Source organism: Pangasianodon hypophthalmus, chromosome 6 (genome assembly GCF_027358585.1).
Source record: "Pangasianodon hypophthalmus isolate fPanHyp1 chromosome 6, fPanHyp1.pri, whole genome shotgun sequence".
NCBI classification, from domain to species: Eukaryota; Metazoa; Chordata; class Actinopteri; order Siluriformes; family Pangasiidae; genus Pangasianodon; species Pangasianodon hypophthalmus.
Genome location: NC_069715.1, coordinates 14600034 through 14619404, shown reverse-complemented (window position 1 = coordinate 14619404; position 19371 = coordinate 14600034). Strand labels below are relative to the sequence as shown.

General features: G+C 38.7%; 3 protein-coding genes across 4 annotated transcripts in view; 2 read left to right on the top strand and 1 right to left on the bottom strand.

Moving 5' to 3' along the window:
• igf1ra (insulin-like growth factor 1a receptor) overlaps nucleotides 1-5382 on the top strand; it is a 95907-nt gene extending 90525 nt beyond the window's left edge. For both annotated transcript variants that reach the window (XM_026927205.3, XM_026927204.3), the window contains exon 21: nucleotides 674-5382. In XM_026927205.3, coding sequence (XP_026783006.2) covers nucleotides 674-1100 — 427 coding nt within the window. In that variant the 3' untranslated portion in view covers nucleotides 1101-5382. The remainder of the gene's footprint in view (nucleotides 1-673) is intronic.
• A 1005-nt stretch (nucleotides 5383-6387) lies between these two features.
• On the bottom strand, nucleotides 6388-9326 carry pgpep1l (pyroglutamyl-peptidase I like). The gene is made up of 6 exons (XM_026927336.3): nucleotides 8980-9326; nucleotides 8815-8865; nucleotides 8647-8699; nucleotides 8149-8265; nucleotides 6808-7034; nucleotides 6388-6671 (listed from the first exon to the last, which is right to left on the bottom strand). The coding sequence occupies exons 2-6, from the start codon at nucleotides 8849-8851 to the stop codon at nucleotides 6503-6505; spliced, it is 603 nt and encodes a 200-aa protein (XP_026783137.1). The 5' UTR covers nucleotides 8852-8865; nucleotides 8980-9326; the 3' UTR covers nucleotides 6388-6502.
• A 461-nt stretch (nucleotides 9327-9787) lies between these two features.
• On the top strand, nucleotides 9788-18961 carry synm (synemin, intermediate filament protein). Its single transcript, XM_026927335.3, has 4 exons — nucleotides 9788-10941; nucleotides 12321-12445; nucleotides 14954-15024; nucleotides 15141-18961. Exons 1-4 carry the CDS (start codon nucleotides 10144-10146, stop codon nucleotides 17390-17392), a joined length of 3246 nt encoding a protein of 1081 aa, XP_026783136.3. The 5' UTR covers nucleotides 9788-10143; the 3' UTR covers nucleotides 17393-18961.
• Nucleotides 18962-19371: the final 410 nt, after the last annotated feature.

The following is a 19371-nucleotide window of genomic DNA, read 5'->3' as shown; positions in this document are numbered from 1 at the left end:
AATGACCCTGTTTTTTATGAGGCTGTCAGCTTATCATGATTGGCTGTATGGACTCAGCAGTTGGGAGGGCGTTTGGGTCATAACAGCACATGTAGCCTTTACTGTGTGTGTCCTCAAAACCTTCTGGAGGCACTTTACTCCGTTTCACAGAGGCCTGGTGAACACTGCCACCTGTTGATCAAGCAGCACTCGAAGAAAATGGCCCATTTTACTATAATAATACTTTTGAATCTAAAACTGAACTTCTAGTTCTTTTTTTAAAAGTCACATTTATATTACAGGGATGTCTTTATCCATTAATATTGATTCGATGCTGATATCTGAGATTAAAGGGGTGTGAGTTGTTTAACTACTATAAATAAAATAACCCTAGTTTACTGATTACATGCATAGCATAGTTATAAAAGAGGTGCCTTGAAGGAGGCCAGCCTTCACGTTCCTGGATTTATACCTACCGTGTGTCTAAATGAGGAGAAGAAAGTTGGCTTATCAGACGTCCATTACTACGTAGTGAACAGGACGTGCAGGTTATAAGTCGTGTTAGAAGATTATATATTTTGATTATACCATTACATGTATAATTGTGCATGTTAATGTTTGTACTTTACCTGTTGACCTCACTGTGTAGAATCTATTCAGTGTTTGTGTGTGTTTTCGTGTGAATGTTTGACAGATTCGAGCTGATGCGCATGTGCTGGCAGTATAACCCCAAGATGCGGCCCTCCTTCCTGGAGATCATCAGCAGCATCAAGGAGGAGCTGGAGCCTTCGTTCCGCGACGTCAGCTTCTTCTACAGCGACGAGAACAAGCCACCCGACACTGAGGAGCTTGATGTGGAGGTGGAGAACATGGAGAACATCCCGCTGGACCCCGCCTCCACCCTGACTCCACCCTCCTCTCAGGGGCTTACAGAGACTGCTACTTTGCCCTCTGCCCCCATGACCTGTACCTCGGTCCCTACGCCCTCCACCTCACCCTCTTCCTCTACAGCATCCCCAGCCTTGGACTCACACTTCGAAAACACACAGCCGTACGCACACATGAATGGTGGCCGCAAAAACGAGCGAGCGCTTCCGCTTCCACAGTCGTCGGCCTGCTGAATTGCCCTCACATGCACACGGTATCCCATGATTCCCCTCACCCATGTTTGTGGTCACATGTACTTTTTTTTCTCAGTCGAAGAGACAAACTCAAGGAGCAAAGATGGAGTCGTTACCCAGATAGACAATGATAGACAATGTCCTACTGTAAATCAGTACATTGCTTACTTATTTTTATGATGGTTATTATTATTTTATGTTTTTTTTCATCCCAGTGGAAGATTTGTGTGTGGGACACAGAAAGGCTGCGTAATGCTCTGGCAATATTTAAAATGACTCGCATAACCATCACACTGGGGAGCTGCAGCAGAAACTTCTTTTGTATCATATTTTGTTGCTTTTTTAATTTCCTAGAGGAAGTTTAAAGAGGTATAAGCATATTCTCGGCCAGAGAATTGTATTTAAAAAGAAATTTTGTGTATCAGCCAACAAGCCCAACTTCTGAGCACTTTTTAAAGGGCTTGTGTGTGTGTGTATGCCTAGAGGTGTATGTGGGTTTTTGCAGTATGAAAACACACATATTCCTCTGCTGTGCTGCACATCTCTCCCTCACCTGCTCTCTTTATCGTCACATTTCTCTTTCAAGGTAGAGTAGTGAGCATCTCTGCTAAGATCGCTTGTTCTCATGTCAGAACTGTTGCCTGGTTGGTCACGTTGTCCTTTGCTCCAACTTTTTCACTAAAAAGAGAGATGGGGCTTTTTGAAACTGCCAAATTTTTTTGCCAAATTGATACTTTTTCATATTTATTAATCAGCATGTTTATGTTATTTCCCAAATTTTGGTGGACAAGAAAGTATTGCAGTCAAGAAACTATAGCTCTTACACTGGCCTCATGCTTGTTTTGTTTTTTTCTTGGTAAAGCAGTTGGTCTGCTCTCCCCTCTGGCATAGCTCTGATTGTCCAACTGTGACATGACCGTGTCCACTCCAGCATCCGAGAGATGCACAGCCTCGATGTGTTGTTTCAAATGACATAAAAACAGTCTGACAGCAAACGACGACAAAGTACATGCTCCGAGTGCTGAGCCAGATAAGAGGCATACAAGATTGTCTCAAATATGAAGCAAACCGTTTGGGCTAAGAGGATCACCAGTTTTGACACGTTTGCAAAGACTTTGAGGCATTGTACACAGCAGGTATTTTGTTCAACTAGTTATTTGTCTCTATACAAATCCACCAATTCTATGAAGGTCTTACAGTTGTATGTTAGACCACCATATCATTTACACACATCGTTGGTTTGTCACTTTTGATAACTTTTTTACGGCTCTGATGTTCTTTGTCTGTACAGAAAGAAGCTGCTATTTTATCCTTTTTTTCTTCAAGGATGTTATATATATAAATATATAAATATATATATAAAGAAATCCTTCAGGTTTAATATTTTATGATCTCCACTACAGTCCATTTTCTTATGCTTTATACTCTTCTAGCAAAAATGAAAGAAAAACAAAAAAAAGAACAAAAAAAGAAGAAAAAAATTATATTTAATAAAACAGATTTTTTCCCCTTCCTTCCGCTGAGAGGTTGTTTAGATTGCCACATACAATCCATTGCCTTCTGTTTTTAATGTATTATTATTATTATTATTAATATTATTATTATTATTATTATTATTACTGTGTTTGTGTAGGTTTTTAAAAATGCCCTTGGTCTGTGTGAGTAGTTTTGGCACCCTTGTACCAGTTGTCTAGCACTGCACCAAGTCCTGCCCCCTAGGTGCAACTGAATCTCAGGTCAGAGTTAAGATTTTGCTCTCTCCACGCATCCTCGTCCCAGCTCCTCCTTCTAATCTGTTGCTTTGTCTTTGGTGTAATGGCGCTCTCTCATGCTGCTCTCGCCTCCCATATGAGTGTTGTACAGTAATTTTTCTTCCTCCCCCAGTGCCTCATTCTTAAGTCAAGACTCATCTTACTTTTGTTGTGTTTTTATATCACTATCACCCCATCTATGTAATTGCTTAGCATCTGACAGGGCTACTTGGGTCATCTTAGGTTGCCTTACAAACCCCAACCGCTCGACTGCGCTCTAAAACAACACGCTGCTGTAGGCTGCATTCTCCAACACGTCTCAGCATAGTCACACACGCTCAACGGGCGCAGACATCTCTGATGAAACATCTGGAAACCAAATACAGACATGGTAGGATTGAACTCCAGCACAGTGGTCTTGTCATTTCAATGAGAGTGAAAGAGATTCGTTTTTGGTTTTAAAAACACTTTTTTTCTTTTTTTGAAGGATTTCTCTTTGTATTTTTGAGAAGTGTCGCCCATGTGTAATTTGTCCCTTCATAGAAGGCTGTTCTCCTTTTCTGTAGGGTTATTTATTCTATTTTATTTTTTTGTGACATTAGTTTTAATCACTGTATAAATGGCCCAATGTGTATGAGTTTTTATTTGTATTTTCCATGATGTCATGACTGGGGGACTTTTTTTTTTTTTTCCATTTTCTTGAAGCATTTATCTACCTCACTCTTTTTTTTTTTTTTTTTTTTTTTTTAATTATATGTGTATGTGCATAAAAAGAAAAATCTCACTATTTTCTCATGTCTGTAGGAGACAAACCTCAGTCTCTAGATGAAAAAACCTCATCAGCATCACAAACCACATGCTCTCAGAAGACTGGAGAGAGGAGGGCTGTGCAGATTACTGCGAGCCTGTAACAACCATCCCAAATTGTATCCCACATCATAAATGGCCAAGCTCTTTCATTATCATTTTTCCTAAAAAAAAAAAAAAAAAAAAAGTGGTAGAGAGGGATGTAGGAATCGAACTGATAATTACAATTCTGGGCTTGGAAAAAATATCAATATTAATGCCTTTGCATATTTCCAAAATTCTTTGTACCCTGATTAAAATGTTATTACACGTGAGTGTAAATGCCTCATGTGTTTATATCAGAAGCATATAAAATTTGGGACAGAGCCGCATAGCTTCAGCCATCCTCTCTCCATTCAATAACGTGATTTCCGCAACCAGGAATCCTCAGATCATACAGCTGGCTTTGAGGGTTTGGCATTCATGGTTTTATTCAAATACTGCTGTGATTGATTTCCTGCCTAAACACAAACTGTTGAATTTCCAAAGCAAGTACAATTAAGGGAAAAAAACTGTATGTATGTATAAATCTTAAGCCAGCAAAACCACTATTCTCCATTGATTTTATTTATTTGGCTGACCTTATATTTCATGATCCAGGCACGAAACAGTGACAGTTTGTGGCTCTTGTGCTATAAATATCATCTCATTCTGTTTAACTGTCTATGCTTTGGCACTGACAGAGAGCAGGTACTGTAGTGCCGTTCATCCCTACTCTAACTCTAACATCCTGCAGCAGACATACTGATGTGATTTTTAATCTGCTTTCCTCATTAAAAAAAACTGATTTGGCTCTTTCAGCCTGGCTATATTAGCACTGATCAGACCTGCCTCACTTTCAGCTGTAAAAGTACCACTGCATCATTCCTTCACCTTTCTACTAACACTTAACACTCACAGACCAGCCAAATATTTAAACGGTCCTGAGCCAGTTTCCATTAAAAATATGTTTAGCATTATCATTAGCTCAGCATATAATGATTACACTGAGAGATTCTACACTCATTACACTTTCTGCTTGTAAGAAACTCAATCTTGACTCAATATTTCAATAATTTCTAAAATGTAAAATAAGCACCATAGTAAGTGCTTTTGCAAATTCGGTATTTAGGTATTTGGCCTTCTGAAGACTCCATGTTTCTGCATGCTGTGCTGATTTGGTTTAAAACTTTCTTCCTTCTGTTTTTTTCCCAGACATTTCACATAGTCGTCTATCCCATCTCCTTTTCTAGAGATTAAAGAAAGACAAAAGTGTCTCAGTTATTGTGTCTCTATTCTGTAACGCTGCTCCCAATATGCTGCTCCTCTGTCTGTTTTAAGGCCTCTCCATTTCAACTGGCTATCCGGAGCTTTGGACAGGTGCTTGGTCTCAGCAGATTGGTTTTCCAAACATGCATTTACTAAAGCGAACAAGGCGTTAGACCATCAAAGCACGTTTCACACTTGGCAAAGGACTTTGAAGCACACAAAAAACTTAAGCGCTCCATAATATCTCACCAACCCTGAAAGTTCCGCTTCGTAGCACTTAACGTTCTTTCAATCTCTATTTGTAGTAGTCTTCTGTAAGAGGAATTTCAGGGCTAAAAATGTGGCCAGTGATGGGGAGACCTGGTTGGGAGATCAGATTGCTGAAAAAGTATGGTATGGAAAAAAAAAAAAATTCAATGGTGTTCTGCGTGGGACAAGACGTAATCCAAATCACCATTCTTTGAAAGGCCTTGTACTTGTGTTGTTGCATATGTATATGGATGGGAGTGTATCACATGTAGATGTAGTGATGTAGATTTTGATGTCTTTATATTGAGAAAAAAAAATTACTATAGATCAGTGATATTTATTTGTTTGATTTTTTTTTCTGTAATGAAATGGACAAAAGGGTTGGCTTGTTCCAAAGTGAATGTCAGTTTTTGTTGAATGCTGCCAAGGTCCCTAGTTAATTGTAGGTTACAAATCTACTACAGAAACACAGACACAAATAGGACAGTGATGTCCAGTAGATTACGGGTAGTCATGAGAGAGATTTAACATGACTAGAATTTTTTTTTAAAAAGAGAAACGTTTACAGTAGATATAGCGCTTCTTGCAATGACCGTTCTTTGCAAACCTGAAGATCGATTGACTGAGAGTTTGGTTTGTTTTGTTTTGAGTTTTTTTTTTTTTTTCCAAGTATCATTCATTTTGTTGTATTTCCTCAGAATACAAAACCTCAGGTTTAGAGAAGATGCATAGATGCATTTTAATTGCAATAATGAGCTTGAGGTTTTATACACATCATTTTCCAGGCACTGTTATTTTGCTTGGCATTCCGGATTAAAAAAAAAAAAAAAAAAAAGAAAGAAAAAAAAAAAAACAAAATAAAATAAAATGTAAAGGGGCCTTGTTCTACTGTACTGAGATATTTTCAATCAATAATGCTTTGAATTTTTCTTTTTTTGCAAAGAACTCTTATCTCTGTGTCATTGAACTGATTGGTAGAAACTGATTTGGTGAAACAGCTCAGCTGGTACTCGTCTTCTCGTAAATTATGTATCTGAGGCCTCCTCGCTTTATTTTTGTTTTCTCCTCACTTCTAGTTCAGATGGTATACTTTTTACATGACATTGGCTTAATGTGTATCTGAAGAATTTTCATGTATTTTCTTTTTTTCTTAAATTTTGAATTAAAAAAGTGAATGGGACAGAATGCCAGTGTTGAGTTTTACTTATTGTCTTTATTAATACATTCAGGTGTTTTTTAAATAGTGCTTAAATAGTCTAGTTAATTCTTCATGTGTTGTTGGCTACATCTGCATTCGGATGCTGCAGGTCAGATCCTTTGTGTGTCAAGCTGGCATAACATGACCTGGATAATGGTCTGGAGCTGAGGCACCAGTCTTTCTGGGCTTGCCAGACTGCCACAGGCAGGCACATGGATGAGTGCTGCTCTCCTCTGCCCATAATTGAGGGAGAGATAGTATACAAAATCACACAGGTACCTGCAGACGGAGGAAACACACACTTGCACTTCAGTTGTCATTGGACTAACAGATCATTTTAGAACTCTTACAAGAAAATGACAAGAAAACAATACAAAAGTACAATTTGTGAGCACTCCACAATAAAAGCACAAACCTCCCAGCATCCCTAGAGTAGATCACATCCAGTCCAAGCCCTTTCAAGTGCTTGGCAATTGACCTCATGTCTATAATGGAGTCCAACCGTTCTGCTCCTCCTCGAATACAGCAGTTATCAGCTGGACAAATGCCACACACATCTCTGTCCTTATAGCCACTGTTCTTGCCTGTTTGTTCCAGAATAATGCATTTGGTTCCTGAGGCTATGCCCACATGGATAGCAACCTGATCACCACACAGACTGGATATGGTCAGGAAGAGTTGTTTCCATATGCCATTTTAAACAACTAAGTTCATACACTGCAAAAACAACATCTTAAATGAAAATATATAGTATAGTCACATTTATGTAGCATTTCCTATTACATGATTACAAATATAGGAATATTAAACCTATTTGACTTTTTTTTTTTTTAAATAATTTCAAGCTTTTTTTATTGGATAATAAATTTTAATATTTTAAAATTTAATAATATAATAAAATCAGAATTTTATAATTTTCATTTTAAGCATTCATTTCTAGAAAGAATCAAAATTCTCCCATTTTGCAAATTATAAAACTTGAAGTGAGTAAAAAAAATGTTTAGAAATAGGTCTAATCTTGTATTTGGTTTATGGTAAACTTAGGAAATATTAGATACATTTATTACTATATTCAAGCATTCACTTGTTAGAAACCTGTGGGTACAATGTACAGGTTTGTGCACAAAATTTTGCTTTTTATCAAATATCTACTGAGGAATTTAAAAAGCAGCAGTAACCAAACTATCTGCAAATGTAACTCAATACCAAAAACTACATTATTTGTTCATTCATCTTCAGTAACCACTTTATCAGGGTAGCAGCAGATCCAAAGCTGGGAGCGAAGTTAGAAGACACCCTGGATGGGACACCAGTCCATCACAGGGCACCATCCACACACACATTCCCACACAGGGGCAATTTAGCATAGCCAGTCGACCTATCAGCAAGTTTTTGTGAGGTGGCAAGAAACAAGAACCCAGGGGAAACCCACATGAACACGGGAAGAACATGCAAAACTCCACAAAGACAGTAACCTGAGCTCACCACTGATGCTGCCCCACCAACTTCATTATTGCCATTAATTCATTTGATTTCATTATTTTTTTGTTTATGTGACTATGCAATTCCAGAACAGACATTTGGTCACTGTGGAGGGATTAGAATGAGCAAGATTTACAAGGTTTACTCACGTCAGAGACTCAATATTGCAGTCAATTTCCCAAAACATTCAGGGTATGAAGCGTCTGGGGCAAATAACAACATGCCAGAAATATAAGCAACATCCTTGTTCAGTGTATCAAAGCAATCTCCTTACCTTTGGTTTCAGATTGTGCCATAATTCAGCAATAGCTTGGTGAGCTTTTGAGTAACACACAGGAATCTCTACAATGTGAATCTCAATGTTGTCTCCAAGGCCCATTCTCTTTAAACCCTATGAGAAATCAATATTTAGCCAAATTCAGAAGTTAGACTTATTTCAACATGGAGACTGCTGCTTTGTTAACTGTGACCCATTATCATTTGGGTTAATTTTTGGAAATCTTTTAAATTAATTTGTCTGATGTCGCAGGCCCTGAATTGTGAAAAGCATCATAAGTTGTGGGGAAAAAAAACAGCCCAAGACATTATAGAGCACGTATTCTCTGCATCACTATGGTCACTCTGCTGTTAATGTAAAAATAATAATAATTAACATTATTTACATTACAGCATTTTTCAAGTGTTCTTAAGCAAGACCAGATCAACAATATGCAATGATGGTTCATTCACTACTGTTTCACCCCTAAGTGTAAACAGAAAATTGATAGACAACCTTAACTGCTTCCCAGCTTGGATTTACCAAGTGTTGTCGGAATGGACCAAACCCTGAAAAAAAAAAAATACAAATTGGTATAAAAATGACAAGGATGGACTTAAGGAGAATGTACAATGACCACAACAAGGGCAAAGCTTCACAAACAGTTGTGATAAAGTAGCACACCTGTAACCACAATCAGCTCTGGCTTGCAAGAGTCCATCCCTCAGTGAAGTTCTAGAAATGAATACAAAGCTTCATTCCAGTTATTTATGATTTCTGAGCCAGTCCCATTTAGGCTGCTGAGAGAGCACCTTAGTGCTCCAGTCTGTCACACTGAAATCAACTCACTCGAAACTGAAATTTCAGCTGCACTTCTGTTTGTCAAGGCGATTAAAACTTGTCTGAATCGACCATGTAGCTCGATTCCTCGGAGTCGTGGCGAGTGATTCATGAACAGCTCGTTCTTTCTGGGGGATTCATTTGCAAAAGAATATGAGTTCCTGTGATTTTCCACTCCTGGCCTGAAGGCCCACTGTGCTGCAGGCTCAAGCTCACGTGATCTAATTAAGAATAATCTGATTCACCTGTCTGAATGACTCAATCAATCAATCAATCAGTCAATTAATCAGTCAATCAATCAGTCAACAGTGTGTGTGGACTTTCTGGATATTCTCTATAATTGAATAGATTTAATACAGTTTATAGATTTAAATATCTAGCCTATAAAAATATTTCAATAATATTTCATCTGAAATCCAGTCAGGAGATGACCTAATATATATATATATATATATATATATATAAAATATCAGAATAATTTAAAAAGGGCAAATAAAGGTCAATAAATAAGTCTCCTACTGAAGCATTCCCTTACACACCAAAAACAACTTAATATCAATCAAATTATTTCTATTTAGCTGACCTAAGCTTACACCAGAGTTCAACTTTTGCATTATGAGCAGTTAAATTTAATTTTATAATATAAATGGAATATAAAATTTTATAATTTTATGGATTTTAGAATATAAATGGAATATAACATTCTTGTATAATAACCTTAACAGTATTATGTTCCCATCTAGAACATATGAACCAGTGGATCACTCAGTACTCCTAGTGGTGAATCAAATGAATCAAAACTCTCATAGCTCGATTCACTTAAACGTGTCGCTCGTAAGAATCGAATCTCTGAAGTGATTCGTACTGTCCACCACGTCGGAGTGGGTAAGGTTGTATAACTGAGGTCAGAACAGTCTGTACTGTCTATCTCTGTCCACATGGGAGAGCCAGATCCCATCACAGTGCTCCTGAAGTGTTTTCCTCACCTCTGTGTGTGAGGAGTGGATCATTAGTGCGCCTCCCTTCTGCACCTGAGAAGTCTGCTCTAACCTCTCAGCAGCAGCAGCAGCAGCACAGCGCGTCCTGCACACTTACCCATGAGAACGAAGGCATAGTTTCCTTCTTCCCTTTTTTTTCCATCACGCTTTTTTATTTCACAACCTTACCAAGAACATGTTTCACTTCAAGAGGTCGTTCGAGGGCGAAAAGCTTCAGCTGCAGGAGCTGAATCAGAGGCTGGGGCAGTATCTATCCAGAGCGAAGCTGTTGGAGCAAGAAAACGCTCGCCTTGTAGCGGAAATAAACACGATCAGGCATAACAGGTCTACAGAATGGGAGGACACACGCATGGCCGAGCTGAGAGAGATGAGAAGACTGGTGGATCAACTCTGTTGGGAAAAATCCAGGGCGGAGATGGAGAGAGAGAAGCTGCGCAGAGAGCTTGAGCTGATCCAGGCCATGCGCTCTGACGAGTCCGCGTTTAGTAAAGGTCTGGATGGTGAGCTGAAGGGCTGTGAAAAGCAGCTGCGCCATGCTCTTCAGACCAACAGCGCGCTAGAGGAACGCCTGCTCCAGCTGCAGAATGAATGCGCGCTCTTGCATGATGCTCACAGGAACGAGATTGCGCACCTCAGGAGCCAGGGTCACACCCGGGTCTTACCTGTTGTCACTCGGACGCATCACGGCCCACCAGCGTTTAGTCCAGAAGAAGTCCAGGAGTATGCGCGTAGCCTGTCTGAAAGCTGGATGGAGACTTTTGAAATGTATCGACAGCAGGTTGAGGAGATGGAAGAATCCATAAAAGCAGATCAGGCCAGGCTTGAAGATATTAGAAGAGAGAAGGTGGAGTATGCTTCAGAGCTGAACAAGCTGAGGGCGGAAATGGAGAAACACAGCCAGATGCAGCTGGAGCTCGAGGAGCATCTCATGAACATGCAAGAAAAGTTCAGAAAAGATCTCAGTCAGTATCAGGTGTGTGAACAAAATTATTATTATTATTATTATTATTATTATTATTATTATTAGTAACAGTAGCAGCAGTAGTGGTCTTTCTGGGGCTAATATGACCACGCCCACTCAGTGGAGAACCAGCCACACCCTTACAAAAAAAAAAAAGCACTGTAGGCTGACACAGGCAGCTGGCCTAAGAATTGCCACATCTCTGAGAGAAATTCATAGTTAAACATCAGAGTGCAGTGATAAAAAAAAAATACCTAACCCCTCTGAGTTGTTCTAAAATTAAACTATACTATACTATAATATCCTATAATATAATACATGTTAAAGAACTTTAGGCCATGTTGATCTCTAGGTGCATTATATGCATCGTGTATTAGACCTAAATGTTTTGTCTTAAGAGGAGATTGCTCTCTGGGGAACTTTCTGAGTAGATTATTATGCCTAAACAGAGTGAGTCATGCTTGCTGTCCACCTGAGCCACCTAGTGTACTATACAGGCTTCAAGGCAATAAAACATCTATTAGATGGGCTCTCAGCACACTTCTAATCATGTTAGCTGATAGATTTGTCTAAGTCAGATGTTTAGAGTCCCTTTGGGGGAAGGTTCTATAGTAAGCTGAACTCTACAACACAGTGTTCCCCTATCAGAAGGGGTTCCAAGTAGAACCTTTATCCACTGAATTATCCAAGGAACCCTTGAAGAATTCCCTTAAAGGACCCCCTTTTTTCCCCAAATGTGTATGCATTAATAGGGTACGTGTGTTGCACAAACTCCAAATTCATCAAGGATTTTTAAGGGTTCATTTGATAAATAAGGTTCTTAGCTTTCAAAAAGGGTTCTACTTGGAACCCTTTCAAGTATTACAGAACATTTAAGGTGTCCCCTAGAGGGACAACTGAAGAACCCTTAAGAGTGTACTTGTCACTCTAAGTTAAGCATAGTGGTGCTTTGACAACCAGCACAACAGGAGAGGATTTAAAGGTTACTATGGCATCTCGTGGGCTTGATGTGCTTGACTAATCATTTTGTGACCTACTTTAGGCAAGTGGCTATGAGCCAGTAACCAGGCATCAGGCTTTCAATTGAGCAATGGGAGTGTAATGGAGTAAAGTGTTGTAAGAGATCCTCAACAGGAAATACATGAAATATCTTTTAACAAATGTTTTGATAGTCCATGATCATCGATTAGAAGATTATAGTATGTTATATTAGAAAAGCACACCAATACAATCACTAATCACTTCAGGTTTCGTCTACATTATTGCAGCATAAGGTATAATCCAGGAGCAAGGCTGCTCCTGGAGGTCATACCTGACTCTGTGGTTTAGATGCTTTTGATGACTTTAGCAGGAGCAGGCTAGAATAATAAACTAACACTCCTCTTCTACAGATAATTGTTGAAGAACTGGAACATGAGCGTATGCTTCTGGCCAACACCATTACAGAAAAGCTGAAGGATCATCATGACCTCCTACAGGTCAAAATGGGGCTTGGCATGGAAGTGGCTGCATACAGGTAGAACGTCTTTTATGATTACCATCCATAGTAATATATACGCTTAGAAAAAAGGTTCCAACTAGCAACCTGTAGTGCAAGGTGTCCAATCATCCAGAGAGGGCTGGTGTGGGTGCAGGTTTTCATTCCAACCAAGCAGAAGCCACACCTTGTTTAACAGACTATCAAATGTGGCTCCTGCTTGATTGGAATGAAACCTGAACCTGCACCCACATTGGCCCTTTGCAGATAAGACTGGGCACCCCTGCTCTAGGAAATCCTTAGAATAGAAAGCTATAAACGATTCAACATCCACAAATCCCTTTAGCAACCTTATATACTGTGTGTATGTATGTGTGTGTGTGTGTGTGTGTATATATATATATATATATATATATATATATATATATATATATATATATATATATATATATATATATATATATATATATATATCGGTCATGTGAAAAAATTAGGACACCCATGAAAGCCTGTTTTTTTTTTTTTTTAACTTAGTTAAACATATGGACATTTCATCTTCATTTTAACAATATTGGGAGATTCAAGTAATATAACTAAACAAATAAAAACAAAGAAAAGTCTTTTGAAAATGATCTCTAAAATTTAATATAAAAAATCCAATTTCTTCTGAGGAAAAAGTAAGGACACCCCCACATTTATTTGTACTTAAAATGGCTAAAATTACTTACAGGTGTATAACATCAGGTGCAAATTATTAGAACATCGTTACAGAGCATTTTGAAGGAGGCCTGCCTTATTTAAACCTCAGACATTTAGTTTGGTTTGCTCTTAATTGTTGAAGTGAGAGGTCTCACTATGGTGAGATCCAAATAGCTCTCTGAGGCCTTCAGAAAGAAGATTGTTGATGCTTATGAGTCTGGTAAGGGATATAAAAAGATCTCAAAAGAATTTGTAATCAGCCATTCCACTGTCCGGAAAATCATTTACAAGTGGAGAACATTTAAAACAACTACCATCATGGCCAGGTCAGGCCGTCCAAGCAAATTAACCCCAAGAGCAGACCGCAAGATGCTTAAAGAAGTCTCCAAAAAACCTAAAATATCATCATGTCAAAGTGCATGAATCTACAATCATCTGCACAACTTTAATTATCATGGGAGGTGTGCAAGGAGGAAACCTTTGCTGTCTAAGAAAAACATGAGGGCAAGACTGAATTTTTCATTCCTATGAAATAATGCCTCTTCACAAGGCTTTTTACTGATTAAATATTTATATCAAAATTAGTTTTGCTTTATGGGTTATCACTTGCATGTTGAAATTACATGCTGTATTATGCTATCAGTATGAGATTATTACGAAATGCTGTTGAATATTGTCAAAGTTCTGCTTATTTGTGTTAATTTATCAAAGTTTATTCAAGTTTTTACAGTATGTCTAACACCGTACTTAAAATGCCATGTCATATCTACCACATAGTTCTGAGATATCTCTGAGTATTGATAGCCAAACAGACCCATCTCTGTCCAGATTTAGCTCTTGGAGTGTATTTTTAATCAGTGGAACTGCAGAGCAAATGCTGCCTACCCTTTTGGCAGAGCTGTGGAGATTCATCCCCCTCTGGGGTCAGGGGCTTTAACTCCATTGTGAATGACTGAGGGGTTGAATCAGAATAGGATTAGAGGAAACTTGGTAACTGGCAATCATGGTTACATGTAATTTGTAGTTCTTGCAAAGAAAGAAGTTTAGTTGTCTGAACTTGCTGGAGACTATAGCAGTAGTGACTTCAAACTATGTATTATATTTTGGGTATTATATAGAAAAATTATATACCCATGTTAGTAATATAACTAGGAGGGGATTCAGACAGGCACATCTACTCATCTCCCAGTCATGTACACAAAGTGACTACCATACCTTTTATAGAAGGCTCCAGTGAGTTATTCCTCCTACCCACCACAGCCCTTCTTTGCTGGTGTTTGCCATTTCAGAAAGTTTTGGATCCTTCTTTTGATTTTCTTTCTTGCCATCTCTCTGCTAAAACTTTCAATTTTTGTCAGCCTACTTTCTTGTTTCTAAAATATCTGGTCTGTGTTACTTATTCATAATGTCTTCCTTGGCAATGTAGTAGAGAATGCAAACAAGTGTGTCTGTGTGTCTGTCACAGCTTCACATTCTAAGCCATAATGGAAACAGAGCACGTTGTGGTTGTTATTTTTAGTTTGGTCATTCAGCAGATCCCGAGGGAACATCCACTGGGACTATACTGAATTGTATTTCCACAAAGTGTTACTCTAGCAGTGTTAAGGTAGGTTTCGCAAAAAGGACAATAAAATGGTATGGTGAAGAGCAATTAGTCAAGTACAGTTTGTATCTGTGGGAGAAGGTCCATGTCTGTATCTTGTCTTCCTTTCAGTTTAAGGTTTTGCTTGGTGATGACAGAGCAAGGTGGTCAGCATACTAAGGACAGGTGAAAGAAGTAACCCAAATGGTTTGGTTGAATTTTTTTTTGCCAGGAAAATACCTAACCCTTTATTTTATTCTTCTCAGGGCACTGCTAGAAGGTGAAGGTAAACATGCTCAGATGAGGTCTGACCAGTATTCAAGAGAGAGAATAATAGGTACAGTGGATTAATTTTTATTATGCTGATTTACTGGCTGTAATGTTCAATATTCAGCTTTGTTAAATACAACACAGAGTAACACTGAATGCTAAACCTTGCCTTTTCTCTGGCAGATATCAAATTGCCAGCCCATCCTTACACTCCAAGAGTCTCTACCATCACAGCCAGTCGACCAGAAGTGAGAAGGAATTTAATAGGGTATGATGTCTGGAATGTAGAACCCATTTCCAGCATGAGAACCTCCACTGTATCCAGTCAGTATGATTCCCACAAAACCTCCAGGATTTTGCCTATCACTATTTCAAACCATGCCCAACAAAGTCCTGCTGCAAGAAGAGACATGATTGCTTTCAGCAAAGCAAAACAGGCTTCAGTTTCACCAAGTGCAGCCAAACCTGATGTCTCTGCTAGTAAGACTAACAAAGAAGTGATGGAAGAACAGAAGGTAATCATCAAAGGTGTGTCTAAAAGCCAACCAAGGAGTTCGCCTGATCTTTTCCAGACAGAAATACAAAACAAATCATTCCCCACTACCTCATCAGCAATAGAAATAAAATCAGTGAGAGTTGTGGCACCACCTATGATGAGCCTGAACACTAATGCAGAAACCAATCAGAAAGTTGTTGAGGAAGATGTTAAGGAAGATGAAAGAAAAGATCAGAGTACAGAAGCAGATCATGCCAAAGCAACAGTGCAACCTGATGCAACACCATTTATCCAGCATAAGGAATCCAACCAAGAAGATAAGACAGATTTGAAAGATTCTGGAAATGTGGGACCAAAGGTATTTGCAGGTGAGGAAAAAGTTTTGGACTCAGTGTCCATGGAAGAAATTATTGAGAAGGTCATAAAGCCTGCTGGCTTTGATACAAATCTCAGTTCATCTGCTGACTCAAAGATCACATACCATGTAGAGAAAACAGAGCAAGAGGATGGAAGCACCAAGACTCAGATAGTCCTGCAGTCAAAAGTGGAAGAAGACCTGGATGTGTCAGACAACTCGGCTCTTGATGAACTCCTTAGTAAGGGGGTACATAAAGTCTCTCTGGAGGATATTGAAGGAACCCCAACAGGAAGCATGATTCAGAACCTTCTGCGTCTTGGTCTTGAAGGTGAAAGCTTAGAAAACAAGTCGGTTAAAGTGGAGATAATGGAGGCACCATTGGAATCTCATACCGATGAAGGGGAAGGTGAAATTGAAGAGACTGTAGAAGTTGAGTCCAAAGCGTACTTCCAACCTTCATCAATGTTCTTTCACATTGAAGAACCAGAGAATGAACCTCAGCCAGCTAAACAACATGAAAACACTGACGAGTCTATGAAAGCCTCAGAGTATGTAAAGAGTGGATTTGTGCAGGTGCAGGAAGTGTCCAGAGATGAGAGCCTCCCATACTATGCTCAGGGCCAAGAAACACAAGAATACTTTGTTTCCACCCCTGAAGAGAACATGTCTGGTTCAGAGGAGGGTGGAGGATTTATGTCTTATGGACATTATGGAGTGGTGGAAGACCTTTCAGATGAGAGATACTACCAGGAAGAAGGTCTGCCTACAAAAAGGAGGTACTCTGATGAAGGGGAAAATAACAGGGAGTCACCTGAATATGTCAAAAGAGACACCACTGGAATTCCAGAGTGTATTATAGAAGAGGAGGTGCATGTTCCTCCCAGAATTCAAGAGTCTATGCTGGAGATCCTGAAAGAAGAGTCATTGGACCCCAGAGAACAGCTAAAGGGAGCACTGGAGCAGCTAGAAGGCACTGTGTCTGGAGAGCTAAAAGAAGAACTTGTTTCTTTCACCAAAGCTGGTCAAAGTTCTGAGAACCTGTCTGTTAACATCCAGAAAGTGCAACAATCTCCAGACAATGGAACAATGACCTTTGTGGCAGAGCTTAATATTTCCCAGAGTCTGGAGGATTCTGGACTCTTGCAAAATGAGGCAGATGACCTGTTACAGGAACAGGTGATGGCAGCACTGCAGTCCTCAAGCTCTGACCTCCACCAGGCGCACAGTGCTGAAGCTGATGATGAGTATACCATCAGACTTTCCACAGAGGAGGTCCAAAAAGGGGAAATGCCATGGATGTCCAGCCTTGAGGAAACCGAAGCTTTGAGCTCAGGTAGTGAAGTTAGCAAGACCGAGAAGGTCATCAGGCTGGGGCCTAATGAGACATCCTTCACGTTCCAAATGGGTATTAACAACAGCGCGTCTGCGATAGGCAAAGAAGGGATGGATTCTCAAGATCAGAAAGGCAATGGAGCCAATGTGCAAGAGTTTGTACAGACCCAGAAGACTGACCCTTCATTAAAAATCTACCAGGAGAAAAGAATAGCTACTGTTTATCTTGAAAGCCCCCAGGAGGACTAACTGAGATCTAGATAAAACCACCTATAACTGAGATCCAAATAAAACCACGTATTATATAATCAGGTATGGAGAAATGTTTGTTACTCTCATTGTTTTTACAATACATATAGAAAGCAGCACATATCAAGGACTTAAAGCTTTACTTTCTACACAATTAGATTTACGAGTTTAGACCCTCTTGGCTCTGTGCCTTTTTTTCTTTTTTTTTCTTTTCTTTTTTTTTTTTTTTTTTTTTTTGCTGTGTAGGCCTCACGGAATTTGTCACATTTATTACATGTCTTGTCTAGAATGACATGTAATAAAATGTACTGAAGTTAATAAAAGAGCATTTAATATCATTGATTACAGGATATCACTGTCTCTTGTAACACTACACAAATTATTTTAAGCTACACTTCAATTCAGATAGAACATACTGCTAATCCTGTATTCAAATCACTGCGTTATGTTTCTGGGTCATGTTTCTACTGTGTGTTCTTTAGTATATGCACTGTCATCTTTTACTTTAATGATGATACTGTTTTGCTGTAACACATTTTTAAATTACTGTCATCTACACTTAATAAGGTCCAGAGTTTAATCTAGTATAAATTCACACATATTTTGTATTTATGACACTAAGAAAACTTAAAAACACCTTAACAAACATAGAGCAGAGGTGCCTGTTTCTTTTGCCTGTGCCTATTCTGTGTGAACAAAATTAGGTGATTTTCCTGCTCAAAGACACCCATAAAACTGTTAATTAACTGGTGAATAGAATTATGTGTCTCTGAAGGAAATAACTAAACACTGCTGGATTCTAGTGCACTAAAACTGGAGCTCCATTTTATTTTGAGTACTGATTGTTGTTTATAGCCCCTAATCTGACTTGATTATTGTCAGAATCTGGCTCTGTGACTACCAGATTTCAGACTATCCTTCTTGTCCTTCTTAGGTCCTATAATCCTTAAATAACATTAGCATGGCATTCACTAATCCAGCCTCCCTGCGCTTTCAGCGTAAGGGCCTTTCCATTGTTCAGGACTGAGTGAGACAGAGAGATGAAAAAGTGAAAAAGCAGGTTTCTCTTAAAAAGCACCAGTGTCAGTCTAGTGGTCATTGAGGTAGTGTCTAACAGCATGTTTGCATAACAAATGTATTTTGGGATCCTTACTCATGCCTCACATGGTGGTAATGGAGTGAGTGAGAAGAAAAGAGAGAGGGTGACGCCAGTTTATGTCCAGTAGGACTCTTTTTAGAGTTCTGTAGTAACATGCGTCCAAAAGAGGTGTGTATGTGTGGGTATTTATGAACATGTGTTGATGAACATTATTATTTGCAACAATAAATAACTATACTGTACTATAGTTATTCGATAGTAATAAATATACTCTTCTCTGTTTCACACTAATGCTCTCTTGGAATCAGTTTTGTTTGGTTGGCTCCAAAAAATTTTTCGCCCTGCTGTAATTTTTTTTTTTTTTTTTTTTTGTCACCTGGTTTGTCACTGGTGGTAGTGTTGTGCCTGTTCCTAATAATGATATTATGAATATATAACACTGTAATATGAGTAAACAAAAGTTTTGTTTAGCAGTGGGTGTGTAATAACTCCTTTAAGACTTCATCATTTTGAAAGTTAGTGACATTTTCAAAATAATTACCTGAAAAGAAAAGTGATAATACTTCATTATTTATTTCCAGTGATAATGCAACAACAACAGCAACAACAATAATCATCATCATCATCATTTGTTTTGTGTTTGATGATAGTGTTAACTGAGGCTTGGATTTATTTTTGTCTCTTCTACTTGTGTGCTTTTTCCAACAAATATTAGGTATAAATTAGAAGTATACCTTTTATGCAATACATACACACTAGTACAGGTTTTATTTCTATATCAAGTAATGGGTGTTTTTGTGGACTCCTAACACATTCTCTTCCACATTGCTTCCACATTTTCTGGGTATTAATTCATGCTACAACAAAAATAAACACAGAT

Excerpts from the sequence above, each read along its gene's own strand:
- pgpep1l (XM_026927336.3), bottom strand. The coding sequence starts at position 8,851 with ATGGACTCTTGCAAGCCAGAGCTGATTGTGGTTACAG. Across the intron at positions 8,266-8,646 it reads CAAGCTGGGAAGCAGTTAAG|GGTTTAAAGAGAATGGGCCT; the intron begins GTTGTCTATCAA and ends GATTTCTCATAG. Across the intron at positions 7,035-8,148 it reads GGCACAATCTGAAACCAAAG|GTTGCTATCCATGTGGGCAT; the intron begins GTAAGGAGATTG and ends TGTGGTGATCAG.
- synm (XM_026927335.3), top strand. The coding sequence starts at position 10,144 with ATGTTTCACTTCAAGAGGTCGTTCGAGGGCGAAAAGCTTCAGCTGCAG. Across the intron at positions 10,942-12,320 it reads AAGATCTCAGTCAGTATCAG|ATAATTGTTGAAGAACTGGA; the intron begins GTGTGTGAACAA and ends CCTCTTCTACAG. Across the intron at positions 15,025-15,140 it reads TTCAAGAGAGAGAATAATAG|ATATCAAATTGCCAGCCCAT; the intron begins GTACAGTGGATT and ends TTTCTCTGGCAG.